General features: G+C 58.1%; 2 protein-coding genes across 3 annotated transcripts in view; both read right to left on the bottom strand.

Annotated features, from left to right (window-relative positions):
* MYH11 (myosin heavy chain 11) overlaps positions 1–23204 on the bottom strand; it is a 31065-nt gene extending 7861 nt beyond the window's left edge. The window contains 29 exon segments of the mRNA XM_087729154.1: positions 52–258; positions 354–498; positions 594–806; positions 1097–1392; positions 1699–1763; positions 1766–1835; positions 2231–2437; positions 2933–3064; positions 3202–3310; positions 4353–4513; positions 4829–4898; positions 5463–5584; positions 5919–6112; positions 6307–6421; positions 6573–6746; positions 7679–7852; positions 7942–8094; positions 8188–8306; positions 8443–8538; positions 8790–8933; positions 9351–9449; positions 9570–9633; positions 9863–9955; positions 11499–11519; positions 12090–12192; positions 14726–14753; positions 17550–17706; positions 19734–20095; positions 23100–23204. Of these exon segments, the coding sequence (XP_087585280.1) occupies positions 52–258; positions 354–498; positions 594–806; positions 1097–1392; positions 1699–1763; positions 1766–1835; positions 2231–2437; positions 2933–3064; positions 3202–3310; positions 4353–4513; positions 4829–4898; positions 5463–5584; positions 5919–6112; positions 6307–6421; positions 6573–6746; positions 7679–7852; positions 7942–8094; positions 8188–8306; positions 8443–8538; positions 8790–8933; positions 9351–9449; positions 9570–9633; positions 9863–9955; positions 11499–11519; positions 12090–12192; positions 14726–14753; positions 17550–17706; positions 19734–20078 (3876 nt within the window). The 5' untranslated portion in view covers positions 20079–20095; positions 23100–23204.
* Positions 23205–25763: 2559 nt separating this feature from the next.
* CEP20 (centrosomal protein 20) lies at positions 25764–27408 on the bottom strand. 2 transcript variants are annotated; one of them, XM_014069811.2, is made up of 4 exons: positions 27266–27408; positions 26912–27109; positions 26624–26708; positions 25764–26259 (listed from the first exon to the last, which is right to left on the bottom strand). In XM_014069811.2, exons 1-4 carry the CDS (start codon positions 27291–27293, stop codon positions 26139–26141), a joined length of 432 nt encoding a protein of 143 aa, XP_013925286.1. In that variant the 5' UTR covers positions 27294–27408; the 3' UTR covers positions 25764–26138. The 2 variants fall into 2 exon arrangements, with proteins under 2 accessions (XP_013925286.1, XP_087585078.1); XM_087728952.1 differs by lacking the exon at positions 25764–26259 and having other exon boundaries at positions 26620–26708.
* Between the last annotated feature and the right edge of the window lie 265 nt (positions 27409–27673).

Genomic DNA, 27673 nt, shown 5'->3' with positions numbered 1-27673 from the left:
CCTGGCTGGCTGTTTTCGTCATCCCACCCCCCCGCCCCACTCCGGAGTTACCTGCAGTTTGTGGACTTTCTCGTTGAGCTCCGTCCGGACTCTCTCCCCATCGGCAAACCTGGCCTGCAGCTCCTGGACCTGCCCCTCCAGCTTCTTCTTCTTGTTCTCCACCTCCTGCTTGGCCTGGTTGAGCGACCGGATCTCGTTGCTCAGGTCCGCGTTGCCCTTCTCCAGCGTCTGCTTGGTCTTGTCCAGGTTGGCCTTGGCCTGGAAGCATCGGAGAGGCTCAGCCGGGCAGGGGGACGGCCGGGCAGGGTCTCTGTGGCGGGGGCCCCCTCCCGCTTCCGCCCGTCCGGGGTTACCCGCTTGAACTGCTCCAGCTGCTCAGCCAGCTCCTCCACGGCCTGCGTGTGCCTCTGGCGCATCTCCTGCACCTGGGCCTCGTGGGCTCGCGTCTCCTCCTCCAGCGCTCGCTTCAGGACCGTCACCTCCTGCTCCCTCTTCGCCCTGAGCCCCAGCACAAAGGAGCATGAAGCCCCTCCGTCCTCCCCTTCCCGCCCCCCCCTTCCCGCCCGGCCCCTCCCTGGGCTCCCCCGCTCCACCTGAGCTCCTGCTGGGTGGCCGTGCTGTCCAAGGTGTCTTCCAGCTCCGTCTTGAGGGCCTCCAGCTCCTCGCCCAAGTCCCGCTTCTGCTTCTCGGCCTTGTTGCGTGCGGCCCGTTCAGAGTCCAGGTCCTCCTGCAGGTCCGAGATGTGGGCTTCCAGCTCCCGGATCTTTTTCAGCGCGTTGTTCTTCTGGCTGATCTCATCTTCCAGCCTGGGTGACGGGAGCAGAGAGGAGATTCAACCCACAAGGCCAGCCGGCTTGATGCGGAAATGCTGGTCCTGTCTGGGGGGCATTGAGGGATCCCCACGTGCAGAAGGGCCGGAGGGGGCAGCTGGTCAGGTGGACGTGCCTCTGGAACGCCACAGCCCTGGAAGACCAGCAGCCAAGGGCGTCCTCTGCACTCCAGTCCCCTGGAGGCCACCTGGCCCCTTCACCGTCCCGAGGCTCCCGGCCATCCAGGAGAGCTGACCCGGGGGGTGGGGGAGGAGAGGGAGCCCCACCTGGCCAAGGCTGCTTGCAGCTCCTCCTCCTTCTTGGCCAGCTGCATCTTCAGCTCAGCAATCTGGGCCTGGAGGTCAGCGATCTGCTCGTGGAAGTCGCTCGAGTCCCCCTCCAGCTTCCTCTTCATTTTCTCCAGTTCTTGCCGGCATTTCTCTTCCTTCTTCAGCCGGACTTCCAGTTCCGAAATCATGGACTCATGCTTGTTCTTCAGCTTGGTCAAGTTCTTGGCTTTCTCCTCCTCCTCAGCCAGGTTTGTCGTCAAATCACTGACTCTTTCCTCCAGGAGCTTCCTTTCCTGGGGGGTGGAGAGAGGCGGAAAGACACCTTCCCTGAAGCCTGGAGCAGGAGGCACTTGGGCAGGGGTGCCCACGGGGCATGGGCAACCGCTGAAATGGCTCCCCCAGCCGGGACCGAGAGGTGTTGCCTGTCTCCCAGATGCGTCCTGGGTGACCAGCCCATCGGAGGCAAAATAGCCTCACTGCAGAACTGGCTGCCCCCCCAGCTGCCCCCTGGGCCGGCCTGCACAGGAGGGGGCAGGGAGGGGTCCCCCTCCTTGTTTCCCTGGCCCCGGAGCCCAAGGGGAGGGGGAACGGGGACCGACCTTGGAGAGCTTGCTGTTATGGTCTTCCAAGACCGAGATGTCGTCCTCCATCTTCTTGATTTTCCTTCCGCAGTGACCTTCTCCAGCTGCAGCTTCTGCCTCGCAGCTTCTTCCTCCTCCAGCTGGTCCTCCAGGTCCTTTGGGGGGTCACAAGAATGGGGAGAAGAAGTGAGGTGGGGACGGGCCCAATGGCCACTCACAGCTCCTGCCCCTAAAGCCTCCTTCGGCTTCTTCCCTGGGAGCTCCCAGCTGAGCCGTCTCTGACTCGGCCTTGCACACAGCAGGCAGAATTTAGGCTCCTCCACTCCCTACAAGCCGCTAGTCCTCACGGAGGTGAATCTTAGGAGAAACCGTGCCAGCATGGCTCGGAGTGGCTTTTCCCTGGTTCCCCTCCCAGCTCTCCAATGGGGCCGGAGCCTCTGCGCCCAGGAAAGCCATTTTTCTCTGAAACCCCTGGAAGAGGCAGCGGGCGAGGCTCAAGGCAAAGGGCCCGACTGGGGCTGCCCTCCGGCTGCCAACCCCGCCCGGGTACCAGCATCTGCTGCTGCAGCTTCTTCTTCTCGGTCTGCAGCTGCTGCCCACGCTCCTCTTCCTCCTCGATCCGGGCCTCCATCTCGTGCAGGATCTCCTCCAGCTCCTGCTTCTTGGCAGCCAGGCGGATCCGCATCTCCTCGGCCTCCGCATAGAGCTCGGTCTCGGCCTGCAGCTGCTCCTGAAGCAGGTTCTTCTCTTCGCTCAGCTGTTCCGGAGGGAGAGGAGGGCGTTCAGCTGCGGGAGGGGGGGGACGCCCTGCCTGGGGCACCGAAGGCTTGGCTAACCGCCCCGGGTGGGCTCTGGTGGGCTGAGAAAGCCCACCTCCCACAGCGCCCCACCTTTCGGCTTCCAGATGTTTCTAACGCAGTGTTTCTCAACCTTGGCAACTTGAAGATGTCCGGACTTCAACTCCCAGAATTCCCCAGCCAGCATTCGCTGGCTGGGGAATTCTGGGAGTTGAAGTCCGGACATCTTCAAGTTGCCAAGGTTGAGAAACACTGTTCTAACATCTACAGTAGGTTGAGAAGGCAAGAGGGCCGGTTGGCCAGTGGCTCCTTCTCCGGGCATCCCAGGGTCAGCCGGGCACCCTGAGCAAAGCCCTCCACAGGGCAACACAGCTCAAGAGCAGGTGCCCACCCTCAGGTGTGCTGTGGGCCAGCCCTTCCCTGCGGGGACTCAGGAGGAGCAGGTGGGCTCACACCTGGCTGTGCTTGAGCGCCAGCTCCTTCAGCTCCGCCTGGGTCTTGAGCTGCCTCTCCGTCACCATCTTCAGCTCCTCGTCCTTGGCCTGCATCTCCTCCTCCTGCCGGGTGACCTGCAGCAGCGGCTTCACCTGTAGAGCAAGGGTTTATGGGGCGACTCCTTCCCAACCACTTCAGGGTTCAGCCTGCCTGGCCCAGCAGAAGCGAGGCTGGCCTTTCCGGGGGGTTCTGAGGGGCGGGTGGGCCTCTCCAAGGACCAGCCGCTTACTTTGGTGAAGAGTCTCCACCACTGCCAGTTCCTCAGCTTCAGGTAAGCAGCACAGTTCCTCTGGATCACCTTCATGGCGGTCAGCTGCTGCTGCCTCTTGGCAAAAGCCCTGCGGGAGTGGAGCATGGAACCTTTTGCACCCCCAGAATAGCAATAGCAATAACAGTTAGACTTATCTACCGCTTCATAGGGCTTTCAGCCCTCTCTAAGCGGTTTACAGAGTCAGCATATATTGCCCCCAGAGTCTGGGTCCTCATTTCACCCAGATAGATAGATAGATAGATAGATAGATAGATAGATAGATAGATAGATAGATAGATAGATAGATAGATAGATAGATAGATAGATAGATAGATAGATAGATAGCAATAGCAGTTAGACTTATATACCGCTTCATAGGCTTTCATCCCTCTCTAAGCAGTTTACAGAGTCAGCATATTGCCCCCACAGTCTGGGTCCTCATTTCACCCAGATAGATAGATAGATAGATGATAGATGATAGATAGATAGATAGATAGATAGATAGATAGATAGATAGATAGATAGATAGATAGATAGATAGATAGATAGCAATAGCAGTTAGACATATACCGCTTCATAGGGCTTTCAGCCCTCTCTAAGCGGTTTACAGAGTCAGCATATATTGCCCCCAGAGTCTGGGTCCTCATTTCACCCAGATAGATAGATAGATAGATAGATAGATAGATAGATAGATAGATAGATAGATAGATAGATAGATAGCAATAGCAGTTAGACTGCTTCATAGGGCTTCATAGGGCTCTCAGCCCTCTCTAAGCGGTTTACAGAGTCAGCATATATCGCCCCCAACAACAATCTGGGTCCTCATTTCACCCACCTCGGAAGGATGGAAGGCTGAGTCAACCCTGAGCCGGTGGGATTTGAACCGCTGAACTGCAGATAGCAGTCAGCTGAAGTGGCCTGCAGTACTGCACCCCCTAACCACTGCGCCACCTCGGCTCTATCAGTCTGGAAGTCTGCCATGAGCCAGTGGGGGGGCCGTCATAAGCCAACTCATCCCTCCGTCAACGTCCCCCCCTCAGCTGCCTCCTCTCCCACCCTTTGGGTCCCTGAGGAGCCCCTGGGCATTCGAGCCCTGGAAGGGAGACCGCGGGCTGCCCTGCTCCCCTTACTTTCTGGCCAGGTATCCCCTGCATTGGGCCTGGAAGGAGATGATGATGTCTGTGATCCGGAGGTCCCGCTCCTCCTCCAGGTGAGCCAGGACGCCTGTGCGGAAGAAGATCTTGCTCTGGCCGATCCTGTAGAGGTTGGGATCCAATTCCAGGGCTTTGATCTGTTGGAGGAGGGGGAGGCGCAATGAGGGACTTCGTGGCTTCCCCCCATTTCTTCCCAGCAGGGCCGGCGCCACTTGATCAGCAGAAGCCCAACGGGTGGAGTTTGGGCTTCTGAGGCCAAGCAGCCGTTCCTCAGGGCACAAAAGCCTCATTGGGAAAGGAGGGAGAAAGGGAGGCAGGGAAAGTATATATATATTTTCTCCAGTTCACGTTTGAACTTCAATTCGTGCAGGTCTCAATGAATTCCAAACTGTGTTTAAGGCCAAAGCTAAGAGGAGGCGGAGGGGAGGCAGCCTGGGGGGGAAGATGCTCACCATCAGGATGCAGGCCTGCTTCCCATCCATGAAGCCCTTGGGGATGGAGTTAGGAGCCAGGATTTCGTACCTGTGGAGGGGGGGGGAAGCACCGTCACTCTGTTCCCGTCAGCCTTCAGCTTGGACCCTTGACCTGCTCCATTTCCTGCTCCCGTCCTGGAGAAAGGTCCCCCTCCCCAACCACAGGACCCTCCCCAGACCCCAGACCTCAAGTGCATTGGGTTCGCCTTGTGTTACGGCCAGAAGGGCTCCAGGGCCCCAAAAGCCTCTCCCGAAATGGGGCGTCCTCTGCAAGGCCTCCAAAGAGAGCTGCCTCTTGGAGGGAGGCTGCGAGGGGGCCTCCCCTTCCGGCTTCCTCTCTCTCGCCCGTCTTCTAGCAGAGGGCTTCCTTCTGCCCTGCCCTTCCCGCCTCCCTCCCGTGTGCTTTGACTCCCCCACCGGCCCCCCCAGGGAGGACGGCTTTCTCTGGCGACGTTCACCCAAGCACGGGGCACTGCCCAGTTCTCATCCACCCCAGAGGGCAGCTTTCCCTGCTGATCTCCCCAGGCCTTGGCACGCTTTGGGCACCCGGCTCCTGCCCATCTGGGTGGGCTCCAGGACCCCCAGCCTGCCTCTCGCAGAAGCCCCCCCTTACCGCTGCCGGAATTCCTGGAAGACAATCCTATTTGGGAAGCCCTGGCGGCAAATGCGGATCCCCTCCAAGACCCCGTTGCACCTCAGCTGCTCCAGCACCAGGTGGGCGTCCAGCTTCCCTGCCTGGAAGAAAGGAAGGAGGGGGGGGAGGAGGAGGAAGGAGGGAGAGAGGTTCCTGGTGTCCTCAGGTGGGCTGGGACACCCGCAGGGAAAACCCTCCAGAGCCTGGAATGAAAGGCTTCCTCCCCAAAAGAGACCCCGGGCGGCACCTGGGACCCCTTTAAGCGGGGAATCCCCGGGTAGAGCTGTGCTGGCCCTCCCTGATCTCTATCCTGCAGATGCACTGAACCCAAACTCCCGTGGCTGGCTGGGTATGATGGGAGTTGGGGTGTCTGGGAGTTGAGGCAGGGAAGGGCTGCCCGGCCTCTGCCAGGTGGGGCCCCCGCTGGGCACGGACCCTTTTCTCGTGGTTTGGGATGATGCAGCGGACGAAGTTGGGGTTGGTATTCCTCAGGGTGGTCATCAGCTTGGTCAGCTGCTCCTTGTAGAGCTGCCCCACCGTCCGGAACATGCCCTTCTTGGTCTTGGAAGCGCTGGGCAGGGAGCTCTCGGTCATCTTGGCCATCTGGTCCAGGCCCACAATGCGGTCCACTGCAAGAGAAGGGGGCCGGAAGGTCTGACGGGGGCCGCCTTCACCCAGCCAGGCTCAACCCCCCACACCCTTCCAGGGAGCTCCCCCCCAAGCAGCTTGAAGAGCCTCTGATCCTGCCCAGTGCTAGCTTAATAAAAGCTGGACTACAGCTCCCCTCGTCCCCTCCCCGCAGCCCAGATGTTTTGTTCCCTACCCTCTTTCCAGAGATCTGCCACAAACTTCTCCGAGGACTGATTGAGGAGGGCTGTCACGTTGTCGTTCAGAGGGTCCATGTTTTTGGTCAGCCAGGCGCTGGCGTTGTAGGACACCTGGAGGAAAAGCACACGAGAGCCACAGGGGTCAGAGGGCCCCCCTGGGAGTAGCTAAGGCTGGTGGGGAGGCCGGCCAGGCTGCCCTCCTCAAGAAGGCAGGGAGAGCGTCCCTGGGCACCAGGAAGAGAAACCTTGGGCCATTTGGTACCTTTCCGGCATAGTGGACGATGCAGAACTCGGTTTTGTCCTTCAGCTGCTTCTGCCTCAGGAACTTGGGGTGGTTTCCTTGCTCGGTGCACAGCTTCTCCACAAAGGAGGTGTCGGTGGCCTTTGGGAACCAGCATTCCTCGTCCAGCAAGGCCAGGACGCCAGGGGGGTTATTCTGGAGCAGCAAGGGGGGGGGTTAGGGCGAGGCTGCTGGTGGAGGAGCAGCTGCGGCACCACCTCAAGCTCTGTGGACTGGTGGGGGAGCAGCCTTTGGCCAACTCATCGGCAGAGAGAGGAGCAGCCTCCGCTCGGCTCCTTTACTCAGCAGGAGAGGCCTGAGTGGAGACGGGGCTACTCTGAGGAACGAAGGGCAACATTGTCTTCAACAGTTAACCTAGCCGACCCCTTCTGTCTGAAACGAAGGACGGGAGCATTCAGGCTTTCTGCAGACCAGAGGTGGGTTCCTACCAGTTCACACCTATTCGGTGGAACCAGTTCGTCAAATCTACCGAACCGGTTAGAAGAGCTTCCACCAGTGGACCCGGAAAGCAGGCCAGACCTACAGAAGAGCTTCCAAAAAATTTTGAAACCCACCACTGACACACACACACACACAGACAGACAGACTGACAGAGAGAGAGAGAGAGAAAGAAAGGAAGAAAGAAAGAAAGAAAAAAAGAAAAAGGGTGAGAGAGAGATGAAAGAAAAAAAGAAAAAAGGGACAGAGAGACAAAAGGAAAGAGAAAGAGAGAGAGAGAGAGAAATAAAACACATGGGTGGCAAGCCACTCCCACCAGGTCACATGGCTGGCAAGCCACTCCCACAAAGGAGGCCACGCCCACAGAGTAGGTTCCAAAAAAATTTGAAACCCACCAGTGCTGCAGACCCACTGCGTCCTGGGGAAGAGCAGACTAAAGGAGCTGAAAAGGACCTTGGAGGTCTTCTAGTCAAGCCCCTTGCTCAGGCGTTAGGAAACCCTAACTCCCAAATCCAGCGCTGCCCAGGACGCCCCCCCTTCTCCCCGCCCGCTTTCCCCTCTTCTTGAAGGTGGGAGCTGGAGGGCATCAAAGCAGCAAAGCCCCCCCCCACCCCCCCCGGCCTCCTCACCGGCCTCTCGATCAGCTCAATGCAAGGCTGCAGGTCCAGCCCGAAGTCAATGAAGTTCCACTCGATGCCCTCGCGCTGGTACTCCTCCTGCTCCAGGATGAACATGGTGTGGTTGAAGAGCTGCTGGAGCTTCTCGTTGGTGTAGTTGATGCAAAGCTGCTCGAAGGAGTTGATCTGGAAGGGCAGTCGGGGACGGTCAGGCTGCCCTGCGAGGAGGGGCTGGCACAGGAGCCCCCCCCCCGGAGCCTCCCCAGGAAACCTACCTCGAAAATCTCAAAGCCGGCAATGTCCAGGATGCCCAAGAAGGAGGCGCCTTGCCTTTTGGTCTTGTCCAAGGCTTTGTTGACCCGGGTGAGGATCCAGCGGAAGAGGCGCTCGTAGGTGGCTTTGGCCAAGGCCTCCATGGCAAAGTCCGCCTAAGGAGGGAAGGGGGGAGCTGGGCTGAGCTGCTGGGGGCTCCAGGCCAAGCGTCAAGACTCAACGCCAGGGATCTGGGCCGGCCTCCTCACCTGTTCCTTGGTCTGGGCCTTCTGAACGACGTCTCGGCCAACCTTGATCCGCGGGGTGAGGATGCACCGTGTGAAGTCGGTCACGTTGATGCCCGTGAGGTGGCAAACCTTTTGGGCAGCTGGAATCAAGAGACGCCACCATGAAGACCATCCGGGTGATCACATCCCCCACATCCCTCTGTGGCCGACCGGGCTCCTCGGGGACTCCACTCGCCCTCAGGAGGGGAGACTCTTCCGCCACCGCTGGCCACTTACCTGTGTTGTCCGGCATGGATGCCTGATCGGTGTTCCTCTCCTTCTTGAAGACGATATTGCCCAGCTGGAGAACCGATGAGACCACTTTCAGCATGGCTGTGAGGTTAGGAAGGAGAGGATTTCAAAGTGGATTCTCCCTCTCGGTCCCAGGGGCTTTCTTCCCCGCAACTATCCCACCAGAGGCTTTGCTGACCTCCGAGAGGGTCAGGATCAGGCAGGTCCCCCATGTGCCAATTGGAGGAGACCCTTCAGCAGCCTCGCAGCTCAGCCCCGGAGCCCCAGGGAGGCCGCTGCATTCTAAACATCCAGAGCCAGAATCCCAGCAAAGTCCTCTCTGCTCCTCTTACCAACTTGTTCTTCTTCCGTGAATCCCATAATAGTCATGGCTTCCAGGGTCTCCTCGAACATTTCGCTGTCCTGCTGAGAAGGGATGGGCACGTAGCCGTTGGAGAGGAAGGTGTAGTTGTTGAAGCCTTCCAGCAGAAGGTCCACTGCAAGGCAAGAGAGCAGAACCTCAGCCGGGCCAGGAGCCCCCCGGGACCTTCCTCTGGCTCCCAACTCCTGGGGCCTCTTGGCCACACCGCTTACTTCCGCCTTGGTCCTGAAAGGTCCACTTGGGCAGCCCTGCTCCTAACCAAGGGGCCGAAGGGGAATTCCCACTCTCCTCCCCTCCCCCAGGGAGTCTCCTTCAGTGGGGAGCCCATGGCAGGGCTTCCGGCTTTGGGCACAAGGCTTCCACTGGCCTCGGAGGGCAGAAATGTCCTCATGACTTCAATGCCAGCATCCTTTGGGGAAGGGAGAACCTGTCCGTCCCCGTCCCCCCCCCCGCCAGAAACTGCAGCCGCTCTGAAGTGCCCCCCCCTCTCTCTCAGGCACCTCCCCTGGAATCGGCCAAGGAAGCCACTTACTCTTCATTTGTTCGTTGGCTCCGGCAAGTAAATAGTAAAAGATATGAAAGGTCCTTTCCTCTCGGGCCTGCCGAATAGCGCGAGATTTTTCCAGCAAATCTGTCCGGGAAGGTTCAGCAAGCAAACCATGGTTTAAAATAAATGCTAACTTAGTCACAGTTAGGTGGAACAAGGCAGTTGCCTGAAGCAAAAGGGGGGGGATTATGAAAAAAAGGATACAGGTTTCAATATTTGCTCCCACGATGTACCCCGTCACGTCAAAGTTGATGCGGATAAATTTGCCCTGTTGGAGAAAGGAGGCAGCGTGGTTGGGTGGGCTGCGGGGGCTTCGGAGAGTTTTGACATCCTCTCTCTCCATTTAAGTATAATCCTTTCCTTCCCTTTCTCCTTCCAGGGGAGAAGGAGTCCTATTCTCCACTTGCCAGTTTTTCCTGTACTTATTTGGTTCATCCCCACCACCACCATTCCCTCCCCCCCCCCGCCTTTCCCCATTCAAGAGGTCGTTCACTTACGAATCGGGAGGAGTTATCATTCTTCACAGTTTTGGCGTTTCCAAAAGCTTCCAGGATGGGATTGGCCTGGAGAAGCTGCTTTTCCAACTCGCCCTAAAATTGATCCAAGCATTTGGCTGTCAGTCTCTGGCTGGGCCGGGGGGGGGGGGTGAGTGGGAAAGGGTGGGGCTGTAATTCAAGAGGCCCTCAGAGAAACCGTCTCGTGTGGATCGAATGCAGAGAGAGGCGCGTCGTTCTCCAGCTGCACTTGCCGCAGGGAAGCGCCCACAACTTGGACGCATTTTACCTACAGGGAGATTCCCTGGGGCTGATTTTGGCCTCTGGCTCCGGACTTTGTGGGACTCGGCCCCTATTTTGTTTCGTGAAGCTGCTCAAGGCAGCCGATCGCCGCGTTCTGGACGGTCTTCAGCCACGGAGGCAATCGGTCGTGACCCGTATCTCTTTTTTTCCAGCTCATTTATTAGGCCAAAGCAAATCAGAGAAAATGTTTTTGCAATTGCCGGCAAAGCGTTCATTTGCCAAGGAAACGACAAGAGAAATTAGGCAAGGGGGGGGCGGGGGGGCGGAAGGAATGGTTGCGCACAACCTTCCTTCTGACGCAGCCCGAAGCAGATGACACCATTAATGGCGCCTATTAATTGGGTTAAATACTGGCTGGGACAATGCATGGTTTATATTTAAAAACAAGGCGACTTTTGCATGCGGAAAAAGGAAGATCCAGGCAGGTAACACACCAATGAACAAGCCATGCGAAAGGGCGGCCTCTTTCCCTTAACTCTCGTCAGAGGGGAAGCTGGGAGGAGGAGGGGGGGGGCTGCCCCACCCCCGTCTCAAAGCAAAGACAGAGGCTGATGGGTTTGAAGAAATCATTGCCATGGAAAACCTGATTGGCTTCTACACCCCTTTGTCTATGGCAAAGAAGCAGATATGGAAGGATAGGGAGGGTCTCTGCTCCACAATGGAGGGGGGGCAGAAGCCTCCACTGATATGAAAGGGTTCTTCGGCTGGGCAGATCCTCCCCTTAGCTCCGTTCCCCATCCCAGCTTCTCCCCACCAGCAGCCCCTCCATATCCCCCTAATTGCAGACCCTCCAACCTCTGCCCAGCAGAAAGGCCAGCCAGTTGCTCTGCATGCAGAAGACTCAGGAACGCCCCCCCACCCCCCACCCCAAGGGCAGAGTGGCAGGCAAGGGAGGGGGAAGAGGCACACAGCAAGCCAAGAAGAACAGATCAATCACACTACTGGCACACGGTGATCATCCGGGGTGTAAGACCGGCTTCCATAAGCCCCCCAACCCACCCACCCCCCTGCTCTGGGCTGGCCCACTGGAGCTGCCCTTTGCCCCCCACTCTCAAGGCCGGTCCAAAAACGAAGCACTCCGTTGTGCAACTCAGAGGATGCTCTTCCAGGAGGAGCCCTGGTGCTGGAGAGGCCGCCATCCTGCTCGCCCGGGAGCAGCTGGGGGAAGGAGCGGCCTGCGTGGGCAAGATCCGGCTGGGCAACCGAGGGGTTAGCCATGGGGCGCTCTGGGCAGGGCACCTCCAGGCCCCCGAGACCTCTCTGGGGAGGGAGTGCAAGAACACCATGCAGGTCTACAGGCTGTGCCTTGACACACACACTGAACCAGGTTACTCACGTAAGCAAAACTGGGGCCTTGCTGCAGTCAAAGAACAGGGCATAAAAGAAGCGTCAGTCTCTTTACCAAGCCTTCCGGCCACTCTTCGCCTTGGGCACCTCTGTCTCCAGCTGTGCAAGGCATCTCCGCAGGGAGCATCGCCACCAGAGGACCCACCGGGGGGGGGATACTCTCTTTCACCTCTGGAATCCGTGCTCCCTCCCAAAATGTGCCCTCTCAGCCTGGCAATGGGCACCTTTGGTTAAGCAGGCACCATCCGACGTGCCTTGCCCCACTGGCAGCCTCCAGAAGTCAAGGATTACAACTCCCATCACTCCCGCCTGCCTGCCTGCCTGCCTGCGGATGGGGCAGATTGGTCTCAGTGGAGTCCAAATCGCCCAGAGGAGTCAGGCTGGGGAAGCCAGTGGTGTCATCTACAAGTCAGGAAAAGAAAGACTCTCCCCACGTTGCCATCTTCTTCTTCTTCTTCCTGCTGTTGCTGAAACTTGGTCTGAAAAGGGGGGGGGGGGCTTGTGGCCCAGAGGAAGAAGCCCCCCCTCACCCGTTGCTGCCCCCTAGACTGAACGGGAGTGGGGGTCGGGGGCTGCTCACCGTGATGCTGGTGTCTTTTTTACCCTTATGCGAGGAGGCGACCACGGCCAAATACTGAATCACTTTCTTGGTGTTTTCTGTCTTGCCTGCGCCCGATTCTCCCCTGGGGGAAGGAGGAGGAAAAAGACTGTGAACACACACACACACACACACACATCCTTCATGGAGTAGTGGGGGCTCCTGCGTAGCCAATGCCCGAAAGGAGGGAAGAGCAAGGGAGCTCCAGGGACTGATGAGTTCCCAGCCCCACTCGAATTGTTGACTGTTGTGTAGTTTTAATGTGTCTCTGTATCCTGTCTTGTTTCGTTCATTTTTTGTACTGTCCCCTTTCCCATATGTCTGTTCCCTGCCCTGAGTCCCTCCGGGGAATAGGGCGGCATACAAGTCTAATAAATGGAAATGGAATGGAATGGACCCTTCAGCTGCAGCAGAAACGCAGCTCCTTTAAGCTCTTCCAGCCACTTGGGAATCTCCCTGGGAGCCTCTGGTCTCCCACTGAAGCTCTGTGGCTTGGCACTCCTACGCTCCCTGCTGGCACGCTCAGCTGCCCCCTCCACGCATTCCCTCCTCGCCTCTACGGGGAGCTTTGCCCGGCCCTCCCTGGAGGGGCTGGTGGGCACTTTTGAGGGGTTGGCAGCCTGACAGCCCCTGCCGGGTAAGGAGGAAATCTCTCCCTGCATGGAGCTGCCATCCCAGACGCTCCTGCCCAGCCCCTCCTTATGCTGCGTGTGGACTAGGATGGTGGCAGAAGGACTGAAGCTGGGCAGCTCTGCCCTGGTCTGGCTGCCCACGTATGTCAGGGTGCCTGGCACAGTGGACAGTAATGCAGAGGAAGCCAAAGAGGCTCCGGGCTCTCCTCTTCCTTCCACGGCATTGTCTAGAGCAGTGTTTCTCAACCTTGGCAACTTGAAGATGTCTGGACTTCAACTCCCAGAATTCCCCAGCCAGCGAATGCTGGCTGGGGAATTCTGGGAGTTGAAGTCCGGACATCTTCAAGTTGCCAAGGTTGAGAAACACTGGTCTAGAGCCATTCTGGATCTGGAGGGCATCCGTCTCAGGTGAGGCTTTGCCACCTTTTTAGTGACTTGGCAGGGGAAACATCCAGCCGAGGAAGCCCCAGGGGCTCAGATCAAGGAAGGGCCAGAGGTGCTCCTGGGTGGAGGGATCCAGCTGCTCCCTGCTAAGCAAGGGAGGGGCGGCCAGGAGAGGCTCTGGAGCTCCCACCCGCGGCCGGCCGCCTGGCTGATTCTTCTTCCTAATTTGGAGGTGCCTTTCTCCCCAATGATGGATGGGGGTGAAGCAGTAGAGGCCTGGGAGGAGACGAGCCTTAAAAGGCCAGGCATCTGCTTCCTGCGGGACTCCTTGTTCTGCGAGATGACCCCCTCCGATCACCCCGGGGTGGCCGAAGATGCCCAGGCTGTGGAGGAGGAGATTCTGAGGAACTCTGCTCTGCTCAGGGTCACCCAGGGTTGCAGACCAGCTTCAGGGAGGGGGCTCTGCCACCCCTGCCCCTTATCCCTCAGGCCAGCTGCCTTGGCACAATCTGAGCTTTGCAGGAAGCTTATAGGACGCTCCTGGCCAGAGGGAGCCCATCTCTGGTCCTGAGGCTGGGTTGATGGCTGGCCCTTTAAAGGATAGGGGGAGCTTCCCTTCCCTGCCAAGCTGGAGGGCCGACGGAGCTGACCCTGCGCCTGCGGGGGGGGGGGGGTTCCTCTGGCTGCAGGAGGCCGATGAGAAGCCCCAAAGGGGACCATGTATTGATGGAAATGAAGTCCTCCAGGGAGAGTTCCAGAACAAAGAGGCCACTGATGGAAAAAGCTTTCCTCCAAATAATCCCCCCCCCCACTGTTGGGAAAAGAAGAGCCGCCTTTGGGCTTTCATACCCCGAATCCTTTGAACGCCCTGCTTTCTGCCCCTCCCTCCTTCTGCTGCATTTCTTTCCCCAGAGACAAGAACCAGCCACCACCTTTCCAAGCATGCTTCTCCTGGATGTGCTGGACTACAAGCCCCATCACGCCCCGTCCCTACAGTCTCCTGGGAGCTTCCTTCATCACCACCACCACCCGGGCAGGAACTGCTGTACCAGATTTCCCCCAAAAGGGCCTCTGCCTCTTTCCAGCTGTTGTCTTAGCACAGCACAGATGTTCCCCAAGCCAAGGGGCTGCTTCTCCTAAGGCCTTTCAATCTAGGGCAGTGTTTCTCATCCTTAGCAACTTGAAGATGTCTGGACTTCAACTCCCAGAATTCCCCAGCCAGCATTCGCTGGCTGGGGAATTCTAGTAGTTGAAGTCCGGACATCTTTAAGTTGCCAAGGTTGAGAAACACTGATCTAGGGGGAGGGGTTGGGAGGGGCTGGGCTTGGCTGGGCCAGGCGAGAGATGAGGAAGCCACCTGGAAAGTGCCCAGATGTTCTCCACAGCAGGAGAGCTATGATGGAATCTAAAGCAGATCTAAAGCTATCTTGGGCTTCCCCCCCCCCTGCACACCCTCCATCCCCCCTGCCAGCTGGGCACCCTCCAACTCATCAGCCGGATGCCCAGGACGTGCTTATAAGTCCTTAAAAGGCCACCAGAAATGGAGCTGGGAGGGAACTGGAACCGACAAGGGAGCGGGCCAACTTTCCTGGCTCTACTTACGTGCAAAGGATGGATTGATCCTCTCGATCTGTGGACAGAAAAAAGAGCTGTGAGATCCCGGCCCCGGAGCCCTTTCGGGGGAGGTCCAGAGGCCCCTGGAGATGGGCTACCAGGTAGAGTCATCCTGGTCTTCTGCCATCAAGTGCCTGCTCCTTTTGGAAACTGGGAGTGCTGGGAAGAACTGGGACGCTCCGTGTGCCAAGCAGAGAGCGGATGCTTCCCGTTGGGCACAGAGAGACCAGGCCGGGGGCCCTTTCCCCCACGGCCCCTCCCTGGTGAGGGGGAGGCCCATCTCCTGCTTTTGTGTCCAGAGGGAAAGAATTGAGGAAATGGGATGAGAGGCGCAAACCGTTCTGTTTATGGATGAGATCCAGACAGAGGCTCCCGAGCTGTCCTCTTTGGCCCACTGGGGTGGATTTCAGGCAGAGCTTCAGGGGCTCCAAACCCCACAGGGGGAAAGCCAGAGACCCCCCCCCCCACCTCCACGCCAGAGTCGAGGTAGAACAGGAGGCAGCTGGCAAAGGCAGAGCAGGAAGGCATCTGGGGTGGGGAGTCTCTCTCTGCATCCTAGCCTCAGCCGCCTCCCTGGAGTTCCAGGGCACCCGAGGGGGAGACGAATGCCAGCCAAACGCCAGGCAGCCCAGGACTTCCAACTGAGCTGCCACCAGGAAAGAGGCACCGGCTGGTGCAGAGGGAGGGAGGCACTTCGGCAGTTCCAGTTTTTCACATGCAACTTTTAGGGGAATTCCCACTTTTTCTGCACCAGCCTTCCCCCAATCCATCCCAGCCTCAGAAAGGACGGAGGGCTCCATTTTTAATTTCCAAGGTTGCCAATTTTAGCACGTTGCTCACATCCCTGGTCTGTGACTATAAGAAACATGTTTTTAGTTTTATTTCTGGACCTTCTGTCTCCCTTCGCTGAAGGCTGGAAGCCGTTGGAGTTTGGGGGTTCCTACTTTAGCATCCCCTCCCTCCTGGGCCCCCTGCAATAAGAGTCTGAGCACTGCGCCTGTGGGACGGAGACCCCTGCCAGCTCCTCTTCCCCCGGGAGAACGGGACCCCTCCCTGGCAGCCTCTGCTCCCACCCCAGAGAGCGGCTTGTTTGCTTCAGCACTGCTAGACTTGTGGGTTTCCTGCAAAGAGCAGCCAGGCCATAAAAGGAGAACGAAGAGCCTCAGATGCTGGCAGCAGCTTCCTTGGCTCGGGTGCCAGGGCCCCCCCCGTGTCCCCAGGTGTGTCCAGAGGGGATCCGAGGGAGGGAGGGAGCTGCGTCTGCAGAAAGGCTGGAGAGGCGGCCACTGACAGCTGCAATGGACAACTGACCGCCTTCCTTTGCCTTGGCTCCTGGACCCCCCCAAGCTTTAGCCAGCTTCCTCAAGGCCCCCCCTAGCCTGCCAGAGGCTGACATAAACCCCCAGCTCTCCACACCGCCCTCTTCTTCCTTGCTCCCTCTCCATGTTATTCCCAAAGATAAACATTTATGGAAGCCCGTAAGTGAAGTTGCAGAAACCCACAAATGTGGCAGGGACCAAGCAGCATTGTTTACTAGTAAATCAGCAGGAAGACACTTTCTGGATACGCTTGAGGGATGCAAACATTGGCTTGTAAACTATCTTAAATTATACGTTAGCCCTTCTGTCCTTTTGGCATCTGTGCCGGCAGGGAGTTCAGGCCGAAGAGCCTTTGGCTCCGACGATGGTGCTACAAGCAGATTCCAAGCAGATTCTCACGAGCACCAACAGGGCAACGGTGCCTGGTAGGAACCCTCCAGATGTCTCCTTTGCTCCCTTGCCACGCCAACAGCAGCCCCAGAGCCCCAGCACATGCCCCCCTCCCAAGAGCAGAGGCTTCTTCGCGTGCTCCCCCTCTGAGGGGAGGCCTGGCGGCAGCAGCCCTATAAATACCACCCAGACAGTTCAGACTGTGGGCGAAACCATCGACGGCGGAGGCCTTCTGAGGTCAGACTCAAAAGAAGGACCCAGTAACTGAGAGGATTTGGCCCTGGCACCTGTGGCTTCTCCCACAGGAACTTCCCCTGCAGACCCAGGCTGCTCTCCTCCCCCCTGCCCGGCCAGCCTCATCTCCATGGATTTAAACAGTAGATTACTCCATGGGTGAGCCAGCAAAGGTGCTCCGACGTCTCCTGATCTGGGGTTGCCAGAGACGACGCCCGACAGGGAGCCGCGTGGGTCGGAAGGAGCGGCAGGAAAGGGAAACCACAGGTGCCAGCTATCGCTTCTGCCCAGGCTCCAGGCTCAGAATGGCTGCCCAACGGAGAGAACAGAGACCACAAGCCACTGTGGGATGGCCGCATGCTCTCTGCACCACAAAGCTGCGCATGAGTCCAACTCCTGTCCAGCCAACCAGAAGCCTTTTTGCAAAGGGTGGGGGCTGATTTAGGGCTCCACTGCAGGAACCCAGCTGCCTAAGCGAGCTGCTCGGGCCAGCAGCGGACTCTCTGATTCGGGCAACGGTTCCAGGAGAAGAAACTCCATCTCCCTGGAAGATTCCTGGCTGCCAACTAGGTGCCGCAGTGGCAGCTTCTTCCTGCCTGCCTGCCTGCCCTTCCTTCTCCATGCCCCTGCCTGCCCAACTGTGCCCTGGGATTCTCTCTGGCCACGTGCCCCGGCATGGCGGGTGGAAGGAGAGCTTTTCCTTTTCGAGGCACAAGCTGGTGGAGGATGGCAAACACCGATGCCAAAAGACCGGGAGGGATGCCCTGGCACCCCTGCTCAGTGATGGAGGAGCCAACCAGCCAGATGGAGCCCCCCGGGGGGCAGAAACCGCCCTCAGGTACCCATTGGAAGGGGGCTTGCCATCTTACCCTGCAACATGCTCCGGTAGGCAGTGTCGGCAATGGCATAGATGTGGGGCGGCATCTCGTGGCGCTTCTTCCCCTTGTACATGTCCACGATCTTCTCCGAGTAGATGGGCAGCTGCTTGTAAGGGTTGACCACCACGCAGAAAAGCCCTGAGTAGGTCTGCAACGGAAGACCCCCCCCCCCCGAGCGGTCAGCCTCCTCACCTGGGAGCCCCACATCTCTGAAGCTTCTGGAGGAGGCCCACTGTTTGCAGGGGGAGGGGCAGGAAGCCGACAGGTCAAGGGGAGCTCTCCTCCCCAGGGTCTGGCATCCAGGGATGGACTGCTTCTGAACAGGGAAGCTCCATCACAGCCAGGATAGCCGTAGCTAGAAACATCCTCCCCATCCTGCTCAGGTTTTGGGCTCTTCTCTGCAGCCCCCTCACCCCGGACCCCTCCTATTCACTGATCTCATGGGAGAAGGAGGGGAATGCCCCAGGTTTAAAGTCACTTCTGTATGGGAAGGGACTCTGGATCAGCCCAGCACTTTGCACAATAACACCCCATTTTGAAGGGTGGGGCCCGTTCTCCTCTCCCCCCCCATGCTCCTGATCAAGATTTGGGGCCAAGGCAAACCAATGCAGCATCCCTGGGGGCGTTTTCTGCTGCCTGTTCCTCCCCCCCCACACAAAAAAATCTGTTATTAAAGCTTCCAAGGCCGCAATGGCAGCGATGCCCGCAGGCTGCCCTTCAGATCCAGCCAGGCTTTGAGGCAAAATCCGTGGCCTGGATTTCCTCTTCTTGACCATATTAGGAAATGTCCCAAAGACTTCAGACCAAGCAGCGTCCAGGATGGCTCTGAGCCGACCAGGGAAGCTAGGGTCCCGGCTGCTCTGGCAATAGACCTCTTGCGGGGGCTGATCCAGGGCTTTGCAGGATGGGAAGGGGGGGCTGCATGGTGGGGGGGCTCGTTGGGCATCTGGGGGGACTGACGGGAAGCTTCCCAACTGAGAGAGACGGGAAAGAGAGCCTCCGTATTTGGGGCCGCGGATGAAGGGGAAGCCCTGAGGACTTGCAGTGGTTGGGGGGAAGGGGGGGGCTTTCTCCTCCGTGTTTTTCTCTCAGCATCTCTTTGCCATTGTGGCTCCCTGAGTCTGTCTCTGCCAACACCACCCCTGGATTGAGCCTCTCAGTCATGGCTGTCTTCAGAGACTCTGCCAGGGGACGCCTGGCAGCCTCGCCCATCCTCATTACGACGGGGAAGAAACTCCCTTCTCCGCAAGGCCTGCCAAAGGCCCATAAAACGTGGGGAAGGAGCTTTATGATGTCCCACTTGTGGATTTGTGTTTGCGGCTCACAGATTTACAAGGGCATTAAACCTTTCCCCTCATGCGCAGGACTCACACACCCCTTCCGGCCCGTACCACCTCTCTTCTCCCCAGCCTTCGGCCACAAACCCTCCAGCCCCCTTGAAAGGAAAATGGCACTTTCTGAGCCCCCACCACCACCCCGGCCCCTCCCGGCACGTGAAGATTAGTCTGGGCATGGAAGTCTGTGCAAGTAAATTGTTAACCAAGAGACGCCTCAGTCGTGTCCATCGCATCTTCCGCCTCGGTGCAAATTCAGTTTGGAAAAGGGATGACCACCACCAGGGTGGACCACCTCATCTGGCCGGGAGGGGGGATGGCAGAAGAAGCTGCTTCTCTTTCCCAGAAAGAGGACCCTCTAAAAGAAAAACCCTCCAGAAGGACAGGAAGGAGACCCCTGAGTTCCCAGGAAACCCCCAGGAAAAAGAGAGGGGAAACTGATCCTGCCAAGTTCCTGCAGAATTCTGCAGATCATCCTGACAAGCAGCCAGATGGAAAGAGCAGCAGGTGTGTGTGTGTATATGTGTGTGTGTGTGTGTGTGTGTTGTTTTGCTTGGGACTTTCTTCTCGGCTTTCTAGTCTTCCTCTTTTACCAGCCATCGTCCTTTCCCTTTCCTTCCTCGTGCATTATAGCAACCAAAATAAAGGAAACCCTCCACCCCTCCCAGCCCGGATGCTGCGGTCAGTTGGCCCCGGGTGCGTCTCCCCTCCCTTTGGCTGTGCGGATGGAGGGGCAGCCATTGCCCACCTGGAGGACATGGGGCTGGGGAAGGCTGGGCTGGCAATCGGCAGCAAGCAGCCCGGGGCCACCTCCCTGCCTTCCCCGGGCCAAGAGACTTACGTAAATGAGGCCCGAGAAGTATCTCTCCCGGAGGTTGTGCAGGACGGAGGCTTCGTTGAGGCAGGTGAGCTCGGCCATGTCCTCCACCTTGGAGAACTTGGGCGGGTTCATCTTCTGGATGTCATCCTTGCTGAAGGTCACTTTCTTCCCGTTCTCGGCCAGCTCGGCCAGCACCTCGTCCCCCTTCTCCTCCTTGATGCTTGCGGCTTCGAAGCCATGCTTCTCCGAAGGGACCCAGACCAGCTTCTTGGCCGACCAGTCGGCCTGGGCCACTGTGGTGCTGAGGATGTTCTTATCCACAAAGAGGAATTTCTCATCGTCGCTGAGTTGGCTCTTCTGTGCCATTTTGGCTCAAAGGGCACCTGGGGGAGAGAACGTGGGTTACCCGAATGCCACTCTGTTGCCCATGAAGCCCCGAATTGGCACCGTGTCTCCCTCTGGGTTGGACAGAGGCTGGGCACTCACTTGGGGCCCTTTGGAACCACAGAATAAGAGACATCAACACAATGCTGGTACCACACAGGACCACGTGTGGCTCTGGCCGAAGGAGATGATGGCCTCTGCAGGGATGCAGGACTCGGCCAGACATCCCCCCACGGCCACATTTTAAGCAAAGCCTGGGATAGGAAAAAAAGGGGGTGGGGGGAATCTGGCAGAGAGATCAGGATGATGCTTTGATGAACAGGATGGCTGGAATAATTGCTCTGGTTGGATGGGAAAAGCCTCCCCCCAACTTGGCTAGGGGAGGGGGACCTTCCAGGCAGACCCATCACTTAGGAAAGCATCACTATATTTGGGGTTTTGTTTTAATTCTTACATCAAGCTGTATTAAAGGGCATACTTTTTGTAGTGAAAAATAACCTCAAGGCAACTTTTAGCAATGAAGCCCAGCTCCTTGGTATTGTTTTATGCACCGAATAATGATCAATATCTCTTCTTTTCAAGAGAAAGTTAATTCCTGAAGGAAGCAGGGAGAAAACAGACCTCCTTCTGCCAAGGATCTGCTGCCTTGGAAGTCCCACGGTCAGCTCCTCAGCCAAGCAGGCCTGGCCTGGCTGCTGGTGGCAACTCAACCTTTTCTCCAGGAAAACCGCCTGGGAAATTGTTGCCGATTTCATGGTCTCTTTCCCCTGTGTTACCAACGGATTGTCTCTTGTTTGGAAAGACTGGCTGGCCTTTGGTCAAGATATTTTATGACATGATCACAGGTCAGCTGAGTCCCTGGAGAAAGCCCTGCTCAGCCACCGATGCCCCGTAGAACTGCAAGCGTGGCCTTCTCGGGGTTGGCCCCACCTTGGCAGGCCTCAGGCTTTGTCTCCACTTTTGCTCGGCTGGCTAAGTATTTGCCTCGCTGAGGTTGTTTTGATGGCATCTCTTTGAGCTGTTCCTTATTGCTGCCTTTGGGATTTCTTAGCTGCCTTGGAGGTCCTGCACTGCAGAGTGGAAAGCGGGTTCTAAACATTTGCAGACAATATAAACATTGTCAGCTGCATCTGCCAATCGACTGCTAGGTTCAAAAGACAGGAATTCATCAGACACGATGAAGACGGATTGAGGGCTTCCTGCTCCATTTCCCAATCCTTGCCCTTTTCATCCAGAGTGCAGACTTTGGAAAAGTCCCTTTTAAGGGGCAGAAAGAAATGTCCCAAGTACCTTTTGCTCATTTGTTTCTTTTAAAGCCCTTGGCCTCCCCTCATTTGCGGCATAAGGGGACGTTTTGGGGAGAAGCCAGGAGAGTTTCCTTGACCTCCCAGAGAGCTTCAAAGGGATCCAGGCCCCCAAAGGCAGAGAGGCCGTTCGCAAAGCTCTCCGCTTGCACAGATGCAGGCAGGCTACCATATATGGCCACGTTCTTCTCATTATGAGCAGATCCAGCCAAAAAAGAAGAAGAAGGGAGACAGGGGGGAAAAACACACCCTAATGATAACAAGTTCAAAACAAATACCTTGTAGGGCATGAAGGAATCCTTTCCAAAGACAGTAATTAAAAGAAGTGGCCATTGGATCCAATGGCTCTGCTCGGAAGGCCAGATCTACCACAATCCCCGCAGAGGAGGGAGGCCGGCAGGAGCTGCCCTCACCGGCCACCTCCGGTCCGAAGGCTGCCTGTGGCTTCCAGGGTGGGAATTGAGCAGCCCTGCCAATGAGACCCTCCTACCAAGCCTGCCTTTGGGGGCAGCCCCCGCCCGGCTCCTTCACCTGCACGGGAGGCTCTCCTTGTTCCAGGAGGGAAGGAGGAAGGGATACAGTCAAGGATGGGCTGTCAAAAGAAAAGATTTAGGGAACTTCCAAAGGCGGGACGTGCACAGAGGAAAAGGCTTTGGTTCAAAAGCCGGCACGGCTGCTGCTGGTTCTCAGTGCTGAGCTCAGCTGACATCCAGGTTGCCGGTAAGAAGATTCTTCTACTCTGAGCTGTTGAGAGCAGGCGCTGAGCCCCCCCCCCCGGCTGAGAGAGGGGGCTTCTGTTGCCCTCGGCTGCTCTCCCCCTTCACTCGCGGCAACTGGGTCTCCCCTTAAGGCATCCTTGGCTTCTTCAGGGAAACCTAAGACCACGCCCGGCAACTAAGTTACTGAGGCTCCACCGAACTAGCTGCCATCGCAGGATGCTGCCACAAGTGGCCGGACACTCCTCAGCCCTGAGAGGCCGAGCAACAAGCTCATCTGCCCCAGGGTGGACGCTGGAGTTGAGGGGGAGACCTGAGCCAGAAGAATCATTTCAGTTGCCGGCAGGTAATGACATTCAGGGATTCATGAAGGCAATTTGAACAGATGCCTTAAGTCAAGTCCTGTCATAATGTTTGAAGGAAATGATCTGGGATCATTAAATGGATTCTTCCTATTTGGGATTGTCTTCAGTGCTGAATGCTCTCTCGGTTTCTGAAGTTCTGTGCAGGTGGAATTATTAGCTCTGCTTTGCAGTTTGATTTCATTTCTACCTTTCCTGGCAGTAAGGAAATCTGGGCTGCAGCAGAGGGGGTCCATCTATGGGGGTCTCCATCTCTGGGGTTATTAAGAAGCGGGTGCACAACCCACTTCCCAGGACAGTGGAACTGGTACTCCTGCAGTGGGTTGGACTAGCTGATCCCTGGGGTCCCCTCCACCTCAAAAGCTACGAAGCACAGCGCCTGCACTGGCCCTCTCCCTGTGCCTCTGCCTCACGGGGGCTCAGACAGCAAGCCCTCCGTCCCGGCTGGAGGGTCCTCAGGCAGTGCTTAGAAGCAGAAGGACCACCGGGGTCTAGCCACGCTGCCACCTGGGGGGGGGGGCATCAACCTCACAGCCTTCCCCGAGGTGCAGTTAGCCTGAAGGGGGTTTGCTCTCGTCCAGGGAGGGTGCAGGAGGGTCCTTGGCCAGCCAGGGTACTTACAGAAGTCCAGGAGGAAAGCCGAAGATGCAGGCGCGTCCGGACGGGTGTTTGCGAGCAGCTGGGCAGACCGAGAGCCTGATGTGCTCTGTCCCCTCTATATAGAGGTGACGGGCTCAGGGGAGGGGCCACAGATTCCTCCCCTCAAGAGAGTCTCCGGGGCTCAGACACGAAGGCTTCTGCCGGGGGGGGGGGGAGGGAGGGAGAGATCCAGCTATGGGTTTGCAGCCAGAGTCCCCCCCCCCAGCTAAGAGGCATTCTCTCCCTCTCCTTTTCCCCCCTAATAACTTGTGTGGTGGCATTATGGGATGGCTCAGAAATTATCTGCCTTCCCATTGCAACACTATTTCCCAAAATGGAGCTTTCTTTCATCTGGCCCAGAGATACGAGCAGCCGCTTAACCCTTCCGGCTTTCTCATGCGCTGCCAGGGCCAGCAAAGGGGAGATGCGGGAGGGGGGGCAGATAAGAGGCAGCCCCCCCCATTTCTCCCTGGCCGTCAGCAAGCTCTTATCTGGCTCCGGCTTGGATGCAGAGCTCAAACGGAGGCCCCTCTCCATGGGGCCGGCCGTTCCCAAGGAGGAAGGAGCCGTGCTTGTCCCTGGCCTGTTTATGTAACATTTGGGGACCTTGGGCTGTTTTGGGCTGGCCCGTCTCTGGGGAGTGGAAGGGCTCGCGGTTTCCCAGCTCGTGCCCGGCTGTTTCTGCAGAATCCTTGCCTGCTGCTCCCTTCCTGAGAACCTCTGCAAATCTCCCCAGTGCCTCCCTGACCTTAAATGGCAAAAAGCAGCGGTTGGAAGCCCAGGGCACTGGGGAGAAGGGGCGGAGTGGGTCCCCTCGGCCCAGCAGGGAAGGAGGCAAGAGGTCCTGCAGGAGGAGGTTGAGCCCCCCAATGCCTCGGGTCCCTCCCTCCCTCCCTCCGCAGCTCCAGTCCCACATGCTGGGGCATCCCAAATAGGGAACGCCAGGATCCTCCAGCAACTCCCGTCCACATTCCAGATGCAAACACGCCTCTGCAGATGTGCAGAACAGCAGCAGCCTAAATATGGAGCCCAAGGCAGGCAGGGAGGGCCAAGGTGGTGGCCTCTCACAGCCTCCTCCTTCCCAAGCAGGAAAGGAGGGGAGCCTGGCTGACCCCCTCGCCTGCCAAGCCTGGCCTGATGCCCCCCAGCTGTGCAGCAACTCCACTGCCCCTCCCAAGCCTTGGGCTCTGCCAGGGGAACAGGCCCTCGGCTTTTGCAGGGCATTGGCTGTTTGCCCAGTGGGGCCCCTGCCCACCCTTTGCTAAGGAAGGGGGCACGGAGCTCTCAGGGACTATCCTAGAAGTCCAGATGCCCCTTTCTCAGCCCTTTGGAAGCTGCAGCCCCACTGTGGGGGAGCCTGCTTTCTCTTCTGCCCCACAAGCCAAGCCAGATGTTGCTAGGCAGCAGGCCCCACCCAGCCCCTGGCCCCGCTGGGAAGAGTTCAGGCCCTACGGGATCTGGTAATTCAAGCGCTGCAGTGATGGACGATCAACTGCTCTTTATCAGCCAAATTTGGGTCCCTGCCGGGAGAGACAAGAGATGCCCAGGGGCGGATGGCCAGCAGCCACCGCCTCACAAGGGGGCCTCTTTGAGCATCGGTGGGCTAAGACCACACGCCTTCCGGAAGGTGGGCAGCCAGCCCTGCTGGAAGAGCTCTGAAGCTGTTTTATAAACACCTGCCCCTCTCAATGGCTACAGCTTAAAAAGGAGTGGAAACCCTTTCCCGGTCTTTACCCGGCTGGCTGACAGGCAAGAATCCCAAGCAAGGGGTGATTTATGGGCAGGAGAGGACTGAGCTGGAACGGGGAGGAAGGGCAGCTTCAGGACACCTTGCAGAAGCTCACGGGACGCTTGGTGGACAGAAGCCACCGGGAAGGTGGTGGGGTTTCCTCCTCCTCATGAAGGGAAACATACCAAGGAAACCAACATGCACCGCAGGACCTCACCAGACTCTTGATGAGGTCAGAAATAAGCTGGAAAGGGTAAGAAAAAGGGTATGGAAAGGGGAATCTATCACAGAGAGCAACTCTCCTCCAGCCAAAGTAGCAGATCACCAGGCTGAAACGCCCTGTCCTGTCCTGGGGGGGGGGGAGGGACAGCCCTGGACAGGCAGTGGCCACTACCTCATGGCCAGAAAGGAAAAGCCAGCTGCTGTGGGTTGGGGGGGAGTGGGGGCTGCCCAGGCTCCGTTCACCGTCCCAGGATGGCTGCAGAATCGAAGCGAGTCCCTCTGGGCTCCTTCCTCAAGAGACTGGCCTGGGTTCACCCTCCTTGCTTTCTGCCAGATCTGTTGGCTGAGTTGCGACAGATGAACGCCTGGGAAATCAGTCTGGCCGTGACGTGTCACACACTTCTCAAAAGACGCCAAGGCCGGCTGGGGGGTTCACCCCTCCCTTACAAAGATGACTTATGACTTCCTCTAAAAAGGGGAACTGCCCGTCTGGAGGTTTATTGTGCTTTTGATTATTTTACTGTGCTGTTAAACGACCGGATGACTTCAGTGCCATCAAGTCAGTCAACTTTTACCTTCTACATAGATCTGATCTGAAAGAAGCACTGAATGTAGAGATGATTGTGGCCCTTCTGAATCAACTGTTTTTTATCGGACGAAAGAGGTCACCACAATAAAAAAATGCAAACAGCTGCTACTCATTAAAAAATGCGGTTACTTTATTTATGGATGTCTTGTGAAACCCATGTATCTTCAAAAGCCTCACACCACGTTCCGAGCCTGCAACAGTTTCTGAAAGTTAAGATAAAGCCATTAACGCATCAGTGTCCAAGCACAGACTGCAACGTGGTGACTCAAAGACAGACAAGCGTTGTTTAAAAGAGCCTTAGCTCTTCTCCCAGGTATTTGGTGAGGAAGACCCCTGGCTCCACCGTTCACTGATTTCCCTGTAACTTCTGAACGGCCCAAAGTCACTTGAGAGTCAGGCAGCATATATGTTTAATAAAGTATTATTAATATATACACAAGTCTGTCGGTTCGCGTGTGCTGTACCCATTTCACTGCTTCAATTAGATGGCTTTCTGGTGATCCACTTTGAAGGTGCCACCGAGGGGCCTCTGGGGGACGTGTGGGGGGGCCTTCTCTTCGCTGCCTTGTAACAGCTGAGTTAGAATTCCATATAAAAGTGGCCTGTTAAGAGAAAGAAAAGAATCCCAGTGTTTAAAGAGGAGACTCTGTGAAAGGGCTGCAGCTGCCCACTTCAGTGGGGTCTGTAAGAGGGACCCCTGGAGGGAAATAAAGGCACAGCCACTCAGCAATCGAGCTCTCCAAATCCAGTATGGCTCATTGCACCAGAAGGACTTTGGGATGTCGGCCTCCAAATGCAACACCGGACAGCCATTCACACAAAATCTCCAGCTGGAGAAAGGGTTGCTTTTAGAGCCAAGAGTGCAAAAATGACCAGGGCTTGCAAATGATTTGGGATTTGGAGGAGGAGGCAACCGATGTTTGACCAAGGGAGAAAAACCTTCGGGAGGCCCCGGTGCCTTCTTACACGGATCTGCTGCTGGTGTCCTCCACGACGTGCAACTCCTTGGCGAGGAAATCTCGGTCCAAGGGGATTTCGGGCTGGCCGGACTCTGCAACACACGGGAGGAGGAGGGTGGGAGAGGGGGCTCAGCTCCGAAGGCGGCCGGAGGGAGATGCGGGGTCTGGCCGGGGGAGGGAGGGAGTCCCCTAGCCTGAGAGGGGCGGCCCTGCCCTCCCCGGGGCCCTTCTCAGCAAAGGCGCCTCCTGCGGGGGGCCGGACGGATGACCTCTGGGGGGCCCTCCCCTCCCTCACCGGCCAGGAAGACGGAGGCGCTGCAGTGGAAGCGCTGGAACTGCAGGTATTCGCGGATGAGCTCGTTCAGCAGGAGCGTCTCTCGGGGGGCGGCGGGGCGCGGCTCGCCCGGGTCGTCCAGCGCGGCGAAGACCTCTGCCCGGACGCGGGCGCGCACCTGCCCCAGCGCCCCGCTCCGACCCAGCGCCTCCTTCAGGGCTGCGCGGAGACAGAGGCGCCTTCAACACGGGCAGCCCCGCCGCCCTCCGCCCGCCCCGTCCCCGCCGGCCGTTGCGCGGGCGGGCCCAGCGAGGAGACCTGCGGCAGCCCCGCCCCGCCCCCGGGAGGAGAAGCCGCCGCGCCCGCCGCCGTTACCCGCTTTCAGCTCCGCCACCGTCGCCATCTTGGGAGGAGGCGGGGCCGGAAGCCGAGCGCCCGGAGAGACCGAAGCCCGCCCTTCGCCCTCATTGGCCCGCGGCCGGCCATTCGCAGCGCGCCCTGACTCAGCAGCGGCGGGAGTGGGGGGGGGGGATGCTGAGTCAGGGCGGCCGGGCTCGCTCGCTCGCTCTCTGGCGCCCTCTGGCGGCGGTGCCCGAACTCGAGGCGCACACGCGAGGCGCCCCGGGATGGGCCGGGGGGACTCCGTGGGCGGCGGGGGAGGGTCGCTTGGCTGCAGCCGGCGGGGGCGGCTTTTCCTTTGAGCCAGGCGGGCCCGTCCCGGGCGCCCCGCCCGCAGGCGAAGCGGGTTCTCCTGCCGCTGTCCGCGGACGGCCCTGGCCGGGG

The sequence above is a fragment of the Thamnophis sirtalis genome, unplaced genomic scaffold (assembly GCF_051295495.1).
Source record: "Thamnophis sirtalis isolate CommonGarterSnake01/CBP01778 unplaced genomic scaffold, rThaSir2_p1.2 scaffold_14, whole genome shotgun sequence".
NCBI classification, from domain to species: domain Eukaryota; kingdom Metazoa; phylum Chordata; class Lepidosauria; order Squamata; family Natricidae; genus Thamnophis; species Thamnophis sirtalis.
Note: the sequence above shows the minus strand (reverse complement) of the source record. Positions and strands in the feature narration are given on the sequence as shown.